This window comes from Anopheles aquasalis, chromosome 2 (genome assembly GCF_943734665.1).
Source record: "Anopheles aquasalis chromosome 2, idAnoAquaMG_Q_19, whole genome shotgun sequence".
Lineage (NCBI taxonomy): Eukaryota > Metazoa > Arthropoda > Insecta > Diptera > Culicidae > Anopheles > Anopheles aquasalis.
In genome coordinates, this window is record NC_064877.1 from 46,540,001 (window position 1) to 46,550,000 (window position 10,000).

The 10,000-nt window shown below is 43.4% G+C and overlaps 4 protein-coding genes across 4 annotated transcripts in view; 3 read left to right on the forward strand and 1 right to left on the reverse strand.

The window, feature by feature from the left end:
- Window positions 1-522, forward strand: part of LOC126573127 (adenylosuccinate synthetase) — an 8,859-nt gene extending 8,337 nt beyond the window's left edge. The window contains exon 8 of the mRNA XM_050233013.1: window positions 1-522. This exon is cut by the window's left edge and continues 1,476 nt beyond it. The gene's annotated coding sequence lies outside the window, so the exon portion shown is untranslated.
- LOC126573143 (uncharacterized) overlaps window positions 1-10,000 on the forward strand; it is a 197,868-nt gene that overhangs the window by 135,920 nt on the left and 51,948 nt on the right. The gene's annotated exons all lie outside the window — the stretch shown is intronic.
- On the reverse strand, window positions 1,264-2,281 carry LOC126575124 (homeobox protein engrailed-2b). Its single transcript, XM_050235674.1, has 2 exons — window positions 1,900-2,281; window positions 1,264-1,819 (listed from the first exon to the last, which is right to left on the reverse strand). Exons 1-2 carry the CDS (start codon window positions 2,279-2,281, stop codon window positions 1,404-1,406), a joined length of 798 nt encoding a protein of 265 aa, XP_050091631.1. The 3' UTR covers window positions 1,264-1,403.
- The window catches only part of LOC126573131 (1,5-anhydro-D-fructose reductase), a 2,719-nt gene continuing 1,518 nt past the window's right edge, over window positions 8,800-10,000 (forward strand). Inside the window, exons 1-3 of the mRNA XM_050233019.1 lie at window positions 8,800-8,979; window positions 9,057-9,237; window positions 9,399-9,583. Of these exons, the coding sequence (XP_050088976.1) occupies window positions 8,905-8,979; window positions 9,057-9,237; window positions 9,399-9,583 (441 nt within the window). The 5' untranslated portion in view covers window positions 8,800-8,904. The remainder of the gene's footprint in view (window positions 8,980-9,056; window positions 9,238-9,398; window positions 9,584-10,000) is intronic.

The window sequence follows — 10,000 nt, forward strand, 5'->3', positions numbered from 1 at the left end:
AAGAACAGAAGAACACAAACTTAACCGTCAATGTGGTCTCCTCAACTAAGTTTGCAACTTAGTTTTTGCCGTCTTTCCTCGCGGTTTTTTTTCTGAAAGCTCTTGCTTTAGCATGTACCGTGAGAAAGGGAAATTTGTGTCGCTTATATTTTTAAAATTAGTTGCAGATCCGTGCAAAACTGCAGGCGGTTTATAGCGCAAGTAAGTTTCTGTCGCTACACCATTGAACTGTTGGCTCCAAGAGTGAATTTACTTCGACTACACCATCGTCTTAAAAAGATGATTGGCATTGCTCTTATCTTTCGTGCGCCACCCTAACCCTACGCTTACCTACCTAAATCTTACGGTCCCCCAAAGACTTTGCGATAACGTTTGTTAGTTGAACGTTTGCAGGCCCCAAAATTTCAGGAAAATAATCATAATGAAAGCAACTCGATGGAAACTTACTTGTACTTAAAGCGTGTATTTTAAGACAAATAAAACAAAAAAAAACAACACAAATCGAAAGCGCTTTTGCGTAAACTGCCTTTTTTGGTTGCTTGCAGTCGTTAAAGAAGAGAACTGCCCTATGTCATTGGGACATAATAGCCCTTTGGTACTTGTGTTCGTTACCTACACGTATTTCAGATAATGTAAGCTTGGTAAGATAAGAGGAACGGGTTTAGAAAGAAAGCCATTCACCCGTCTTATTTTACCATCATCCGAAAATTAGCCAGTGTAGTGCGGTCAAACAACTACACTTTTGATAGAAACTGGTGTATTAGAAAGGGATTGTAACGTATGATCGTGTTCAACATATTGACACAGAGCATCTGATGGATCATGGATCTGATGGATGCATCATGGATGATCTGTGTCAATACGCAAGCTATCAGATGTTCCCATTCCAGTTCTCCATTTTTCATGCTGCTCCATATTACTAAATCCCCAATTTTTTTTTAAATGTTAACGATTAAACCATTAAAACCTGTTCCTAAGTACCTGTACCTGTTCCTTCGTACCGCCCTTTTCGTACATTAATGTATTATTGTTTATTCAGTACGGTCAAATAATATTTGAAAGAACTTTTAAGAATTTAAAACATTTTATTTGTAGGTAGGGCGTTTTTTGAGCGTAGCGCGCCCCGAGTATAATTTCAAGTAATAAAAATGCTCACTTTTTTACATTATTTACATTATATTCGTTCAAAGATCAAGAACGTCTTGTTCTTCTGAAGCATTACAATCTTTCGACACATGTTTAGTTAAGGGATATTTTATAATTGACTTAAGTCGATAGCTTAATATAGTTAAACAGTCTCTCTCTCTGCCTATCAAAAGCGTTAAGCATGGTAACGCGTCGGTTACCGTATCACAAAATGATCGCACCATCCTAAACTCCACTCTTCACATCCGATGGATTCATCAATAACTTCGATCTATACTCGCAGGACTTTTACTGTGCCGTTCGGTAGGACATTCGACACTGGATGGCGACGAGGGATGGCTTCGGTATTCCTGAGCGTGCGGAGAACTGGACGTGATCGCCGTTGGTCCGGCGCCGCCAGCGTAAAGCGGTATCGGTCCAGCCGGAACCGCGTTTCCGTTGGCAATCGAAGCTTCCCGTTTTTCGCGACGATCCCGTGCCCGTCGATTTTGAAACCAAATCTTCACCCGCGTATTCGTCAACTCGAGGCTGTACGCAAGCTGGTTAGCTTCTTCCGAGCTAAGGTACGTCGAAACTTTGTACGCGTCCTCCAGGGCACCCAGTTGGGCCGGTGTAAATGGAACGCGTGGTAACCGGCCTGGTGTACGCTTGACCGGTCCTACCTTCTGCGGACCTGTACGATGAAATGCGTTTGTTAAGCACTTCCTGCTAGTACCCCGAGAGCACATGGTCCCGATCGAAGAGATTACTTACGCGGAAGCTTCGGAGGATGGTAGCGTGTGTAGTACAGCCAATCGAACGATGGAACTCCACCAGTTCCACATCCGGATGCTGAGCCCGACGGCAGATAACTGCGGCTGATCGCCGGTGCTTCCGTTCTTGAGTGAGTTATTTCAATTTCCTCCTCTAGCTCTTCGTCCCCCTCTACGTCCACTTCAGCACGTAACCGAGATTCACCGTCGGTAGTTTCACTTCCGGATCCGTCACTACCGGGGCTACTGGTACAGCAGCTACTGCACTGATCGATTCGACGACGCTTCTCATATCGCTCGCCGGCACGCGTTAGGATGTGCTCGATACTGAAATCACTTTGCCGCAACGGGGCCACACTTTTGCAACTCGGAGCGGATGCCATTTCGTCCTGTTTCGTCCCGGTTTCGCACCACACTGAACGCTACCCGCTGATGATCATATCCCTTTTATCATCTGCCGTCCCAGGATCTAACGGCTGCGAGCACATCCTTCGCCCGGAGCCGGCAGTCCTACCCTTCGCCAACATGGACGCTAGGTATTGTTCTTCACCCGTCGCCCCTGATTGATTCCCTGTCCAAATATTTACTCCTCTGTTGCTCGGAGAAGGGGAACATCCTGCAGGATTTCTACTCGGCAAGGACGCGCAAACTCCTCCCATTTTACCACGATCCAAGAGATTTTGGCTTCCCCTGGGTTTCAATTCTTCCATTCTATCCTGCCATCCTTTTTGCCGCTGATTCGGCAGGACAGACCTCAGCAAAGGGAACCAGTGGAAAGACTATGCGGCAATCTCAAATCGGAACGGAAGGATGTGCAAATAAGGTATCAAAAACGGTACCCTCCGAGCACTTGGTGGTAGATAATTAAATGACAATTATGGTCCCAGAATGAGAGAAAAAAATGTCGCCGCTCCGTTAAGGACACTTGAAATGGATAAGCAGCGGTTAGAAAGATTGCAGCTGATGATACGGATGTCCTTGCAGTCCTGTGACGATGTTCTAGCTGATGTACTCGGTTGATAAAATGACATAATTTTGAGCATGTTCTGCTTCTTTGTGCCGATTGCCGCGTAATAATTTGTTATAGAAATGTCGCACGAGAAGGATGTAGAACGTATCGTGTTATTGGATAATCCACGCAGTCCGCAGGAACCTTATCTCCACAGTTTGTTGGAAGTTCTCACACAATTACGGGCTTTTAAAAATAGAAAAAAAAAACTTAGCTAAATGCTGGTCTGTTCTGTTTCAAAATTCGTCGAGATGGAGTTAATCTATCTCTTACTTAAAAATGATTGAATAACATTGGAATGTTTCCTGTTGAAATGTCCAGATTTGGTTGATTCATTTTTGGGACGTCCGGATCAGGACGGTGGCGTTTGATATACCAATGGAGTTTTTCATAACAATTGAACGTTTGTTCTTCAGTTTTGGTTGAGTTTCATAATTGAATTGTTCAAAAATACAAGACAATATAAGAATCCAAAGAGGCTACAAACCAGTCGTGTTCATCACATTCTCTGAACTACATTTCCCATTCAAATCTCTAACAAAAATCATGGGAAACATTCGATTATCGAGTTCTAACTCCACTCTTCGCCTTGGTAAAGGATTTGAGGGAGAAATAGAGTTTTTTTTAAATGCGATATTTTTGCTAAAAAATACATTGAAAAGGCTATAGTTTGATAGATATCTCCAACATATTTTATCATAAGCATTGTTCCCAATGTTGAGAATGGGTTAGCTGTGAGCTTAATTATAATAATTTTGATGGCTGCAGACATAACAATCAACAGCTTCTGCACGTAAATTACTTAAATGAATTCTTAATCATACTGTCCTTTTCCGATTGAACGTTGATTTTAATATCTTTGAAATTACTTTGCTTCTTCATACCTTTATTCATAATGCAAACGAAAAGAACATATAAAAAAAGCCTTTTGTTATTAAATTGCAAATTTGCCAATAATGCTGCTTCTTGCAGTACCAAATAGATGCCTGAAAAGCCGATCAGAAGTTCTACTGCATCACCGAACTATGCAGAAGGCTCATAGGCAACAGGCAACAACTCTCTGTGAAGTGCCGCTGCATCAACAAACGCAGTAGGATACTAATTCTAATCCTTATTACATAATTCGGGTTCGAAAAATTGGTGATCCACGGGACCCACGAAAAACCGAAACGTTCTAGAGAACTGCGAAAGGACACACGGTTGCTACTGCGTAAGAGCATCGGTGATATGGGAACGCGATCGCACGGATCGTACGCCCAAAGCTTTGCCCGATTCCCAGCACGACTTCCTGCGGTGAACCATCTAGTGCCCGCTGGGTTGCGGTTATTGTGAAAGATTATCCTCGGCTACCGGGCACGGACAAGACCCGCAATGAAGCGTCAGGCGTGCGCGCACTGGTCAAGTTCACCGTAAACCCGCAGCGCGCTGGCCGAAAGACCCAATTCTTCAAATTAAGTTCCAGCTTCTGAGCTTATTTCGAGAGAGGAAAGGAAAATTTGAATAATGTCTTTGGTCGGTCGGTCGGTCGAGGCGCATACTTGAAAAGGCTAATGAATAAAGTGCACTCGAGATGCCGTAGGTAGGTGGTGGATTGCAAGAAATAGGAAGAATTCGGGCATCGGACACATGCACACATGCCCGTACAGGAGGGGAAGGATAATCCTGTCGGGCCACCACTCGTGTCCGTTGTTTGTGGAGCTTATTGTGGTTTGTTTTGCAAGCGATCCTTGTAATCATTCGAAACATTGCCACCCGGTCGTGTACCCGACGCTTCGGCCATGATAAGACGGACACGAGAACCGAGGGTTTCCATTATGCTGGAGCAGTAAGGAGCTTAGATTGGTCGCTTACTTCTAGGCGCACAGCTTACGGACCTATGGTCGGGAATGTACCACGTTCTGTTGGCCTGACACCATAACTAGCCCCACGAACAGGATGATTGTTTACGATTGTTTTGATTTACTTTTGCTAGCTTTAGCGATTTTGGCTGCACTTGTAGGATAAACAGTGGTTCATGATGCGAAGACGGTTCGTGTCCAGTCTGGAAGGTTCATACCTCCGTCCGTGATCTTTGGGAATGGTTAAGAACAAGACTCTTGCACAGTTCATAAGGCAGACAAGCAGGGAAACATATCGAGGATCCGATTGTCCTCACAAATGAAGGATGAATGGCGGATTACGCTGTCTGAAAAGACTGAAGAAAAGCGAGCTTACGGTGTAGCAGATTGTGTGCGCCTAGGATGGATCGTCAAAACGATCGGATCTTCCATTCATTCTGCGCAAACTGTCTTGTGTACGTTGAAGTGGCAAAGCGGATGTGTATACGCTTCTACGCTGTATACGCTTCTTAGGAATTAGTGTCGCTTGATGACAGGTTCAGAGGATCCTCCTTATGATTTGGAAGATCCTCGAAGTTCGATCCTGACCGATAGAACAATGACAAAGACATTTCATTCAATGTTGGCCTTTTTTTTTAAGACACTTCCGATGCTTGAGGACATTCGTGCGTGCCGGTTTCTTAGTTCCTGTTTCCAATGTGATTATGAACGCGTGCTGAACTCATTCAGGATGCGTGGCGTGCTGTGAGCAAACTGTTTTAAATTGGATTTCTTGTAAAAAATGGGCAAGCGATCAATGAAGGATGAATCCGGAATACGAGACCATTTCATATTCTATTCCTTTATGATACAAAACTAATCACTAACCTTTTAAAGAAAATGTTACCTAATTTACTCTAAAAATTCTTTTAGTCGAAAAAGTACCACGAATACCAATACAATATTCCGTCTATTGAGTTTTCCAAAGGACTCTACCAATTTTAAATGACTGTTAAGTTTCTGTACAATTTTCCTATCATTCCGTCTGATGTACAGGCCAAGGAATTAACATTGACATGCTTGTTGTTTGTCGATGACTATCGAATTCTTATATTTTTGGTACCATAATGTATCTTTTTTGATAAAAGTTTGGGTTAACCATTTTTCTTCAATTGTTTTGAAATTTTATTTTAAAAATTGCTTGTCATTAAATGAATTTGCAATCTTCTATTGCACTGAATCAACTGAAACAACGCGCATTAGATTGAAAAACCTGCAACGAGTAATGTTTTCAGTAAATGTGAGAAAGGAAATGGAAATAGTTTAGAAAGACGCCAATACTCTGTCACACGGTAAATTACAGCTTTGCGGCATGTGATAAAGATCGTTCTCTTAACTTCACCGCAACCCAGATCACTATCGATCAGACTGTTCAAGTGCTCTTTTGGAAACAATTGTGTATTGCAGAATATCGTCGGATTGACCTAGTGTTAAACGATAATGCATCATCTGGCTTGTGGCCAAAACATTTGCAGATGATTCTGTTGACGAAATTAGAGAATGGCGGAAAAGAAAATGCTGGCACGGGGACAAGATACCTGGAGGGTATCCGTTTCCCTGTCGCAAAAACCAAGATCCGGAAGGATTAAAAGGCACAGATGCCATGGGGTACTCTTGCTTCAGGTACACACGGAATTGGAACAATTTGTTCTCCCATCGTAGGTCAAATGAATATCCTCTCACATTTCAACGGCGTTGTTGGTTAGAAAATTTAATTAAACCACGATGGCCTGCATCATGGAGAGGCCGGCTTCCTGTGGAAGTTAGTTTATTATTTTAATCATTTATTGCCTCCGAAATAGACGAGGAACCGTCCGGCATCACTCCCCTTGTCAGAAACACTCATTGGCGGACCCCAGCGTAAAACTGCGAGCGTACTATCACATTAAAGTTTGATTAAATCGTCTCAAATTACTCACAGGCCGCTCGACCATTGGTGCTGATTTGGTTTGGGGTGCTGGGAAATTCCATATACTTCGCCACACGGATGCAGATGATGCATAATGGTCCACCCCGTGCAACTCCGAGAAGGGTAGAACACGATGTCGGCCATTTTCTAGGCAAGCTCTTCATTTCCCCCTCCGAGTTAGATTTGATCGCGACAGTTGATACCGCGATACGATGGCGAGTTCCGTTTCCCCGATCCAAAAGCATGGCCGGTACTGTTTGTGATGGGTTGTTGATTGTTTGTTGATGGCGATTCAATTTGGCCAAACTCTGTGGGGAAGATTCCTTTCATTTCTTTGGTTTGTTTTCCGGATTGTTGCCGGAGCTTGTTTGCTCACGGAGGCAGCTGTTCTGTTAAGTTCTTTTGATGCTCGATTTTGACGAAGAAACAATCGTTTGTATGAATCCATCATTGCAGTTAGCAGCCATCAATTCTCAAAGGAGTTTCATTTGAATATTTTTGAACATATGATGAGTACAGTAATTAATTAGAGAATAAACGGTGAGGTATGTCTTATACTGAGAGCACAACAGAGATATTTTAGTTTTAAGGTTCAAGAGGTAGTAAAGTGTTATCCTCAGCGTATCACTCAATATCGTATGATTATTGGACGATCGCAAGATCAAGGATGGTTGGGTGCTAATCGGCGCCTCGCATTTAGTATTAATGCTACAAACGGCATTGTTGGATACGGAGTTTCCAAAAATTAGCATCTTTGTGAGTAACTGCGAAAAGGGTAGAGACCAGTGGCATGACGCATACTCGGAAACAAGCAGTTTTGGTATCACTTTATCGCGTGTTTAATGTTGTACCACAGCATTGTAGCAAGATTGAGTAACATTAAATTACAATCATGCTTTTTAAATTTACGGATACAGTTTACGTCGTTCATTCCTTTGTTATAGAAAGAATGACTTTCTTAAAAAACGCAATGCATCATCTTATAATCTCATCTAACAACATTAACATCTCATGAATATTGTATAACATTTTTAGAGATATCGAAGTTTAATCTCGAGTTCGGGTTTTCGGTCGGACCAAACCAACGATTCCTAGCACAAAAAAAAAAAGATTCAATTCTTGCAATTTAATTCACAAGGATAGATCAACTAGATTCATATAGATTTCAATTTGTTCAATAAAATCCGACGGCATCGAGGTATGTTAGACACTGCATACCGAGCATATTGGCAGCCACGTTTCTCTAGAATTAATTTTTGGATGCATGTTTTGTATACATTTTCATCGATTAATGTCTTTATATTCTTGAAAAATTACAACATAACATAACAATTTGATAGTTTGGTAGAAAAAAAACACTTTCTGGCCAGAATTTACGTAAGCCGTACCATTATCTATCGTTGCCCGTTTGCTTACGAATCATCTTATAACTTATTGCACTTGAAGCCAATAGTAATATTAATGAGACGAATTATGTGGTCATTTTCTCTTCAAAACATTTAAGACTCAAATTTCAGTTTGTTCCGCATCTAAAGGTCCCTCGTTGAGCGCAGTGATGCACAAAAATGCATTATCTCATGAAGATGCCTGCAAAACCGTGACCGTGACGAGTGTTCCCACGCATGTGCGACTGATTCGCCAACCAGCACCAAGACGCCGTGTAAACTGGTTGAGATGAAATTTACACAAACATGCACCGTTTTCTCGTTCCTTTTAACTGTCCAAACATTTATCTTTGGTATTGTGCATTGCTTTCTGTTGGAGTTTAACCGGAGTAAAACTCCCGGCAGCGTGCATGTAGGACTATCGGGAGAACTAAAGGAACCGGATTTACATTTACATGAGGGAGTGAGCAGGAATTTAGAATGCACTTGAAAACGATAGTACACCAACATCGACTGTCTCTCGCGAGCAGCATGCACATGGCGATGATCGGGAGAGCGAAATACTTTCCGTCGATCGCGAACCGATTGGAGTACGCACGATCCCGCAACGGCGACCGGCATGACCGGTTTTTGTTTGAGCTGGAGCCGAGAGCGCGCTTGATGATAGCGCGCCCCTGCTTCGTTTTTGGGGACCGATCGTACGACACAAAACCCGTGTCCCATTCCGGGATTCGGTTCACTCAGTTTTTTACCGTCGATCGTCGAGGAGGATCGCCCGGTGTAGTGTTCGTTGTGGTTGTGTTTCCCCGTGAGAACCGTGATCGAAATGGCTGCTTGTAAGATTGATCTAACGTTCGAGAATGGCCACAAAATGCCAGCCCTCGGATTCGGAACCTGGCGTGTAAGTGGCCGTTTATCGTGCAGTGCTGGGCAACCATTTACCAAGCCGTTTCCTCTTATCCCGTCACCGTTCTAAAGGCACCGGATGATGAAGTGGAGAAAGCGTTAAACGAGGCTCTGGAGGCGGGCTATCGGCACATTGATTGTGCGCCGGTCTATCTCAACGAGCCCACGATCGGTCGGGTGCTGCGCCAGTGGATCGACGGGGGACGAGTGAAGCGCGATGAGCTGTTCATCGTAACGAAACTGCCACCCCACGGTAGGTGCGGTGCGAGAGGAGAGGTCACTCTTCAAACCAACAAGTCACGCTTGCCACGCCGTGTCAGCAGATTGTGGCGGTACTTAAAACTCTTCCTTTTTTTCTCATTCCTTCCATCGGCTGATTTGGCTGATTCCCTCATCAACAAAAAAAAAAACAAGGTACGCGGGCGGCGACAGTGGAAAAGTTTCTTAAGCGATCGTTGACCGCTCTTCAACTCGATTACGTCGATCTTTACCTGGTGCATGTACCGTTTACTGTGCCGGAAGTGGACGGTCCTTTCCTAACGAACGAACACGGTGAAATCGTGCTGGAAACGACGACCGACCATGTGGCCCTCTGGAAGGTAAGGTCTCCCCAATGGCTGTTCGATAATTTATTCATCTTCCAAATTTCCCACTGACCACCCTAATTAATTGGTCACTTTCTCCTAACATTTTATGGAAGATGGGATTGACCGCAGGCACGCAGGCCTTCGAAAACCCGAATGAAAGTACCAGGACTTTGACTCCTTTTGGGGTCACTCGCGATCGACAAGCCAACCGCATTCATATTCCTTTAGCGGTTCACTTTATTTTACAAGGAGAATTATTACTTTGTCCTCTTCTCAGGCGTCTCCAAAGGAAACAATATCTGTTCTTTTCCGCCCATTTACTACAAATCGGTAATCGATCCTTTGTTTGAGTGCCGAGTGATGAAAATTGGCCCTCAAAACATCTCTCATCAGATTCATGTTACAAAACAGAGACCATCCTCATCACCT

Excerpts from the sequence above, each read along its gene's own strand:
- LOC126575124 (XM_050235674.1), bottom strand. The coding sequence starts at position 2,281 with ATGGCATCCGCTCCGAGTTGCAAAAGTGTGGCCCCGTTGCGGCAAAGT. Across the intron at positions 1,820-1,899 it reads CCATCCTCCGAAGCTTCCGC|GTCCGCAGAAGGTAGGACCG; the intron begins GTAAGTAATCTC and ends TTCATCGTACAG.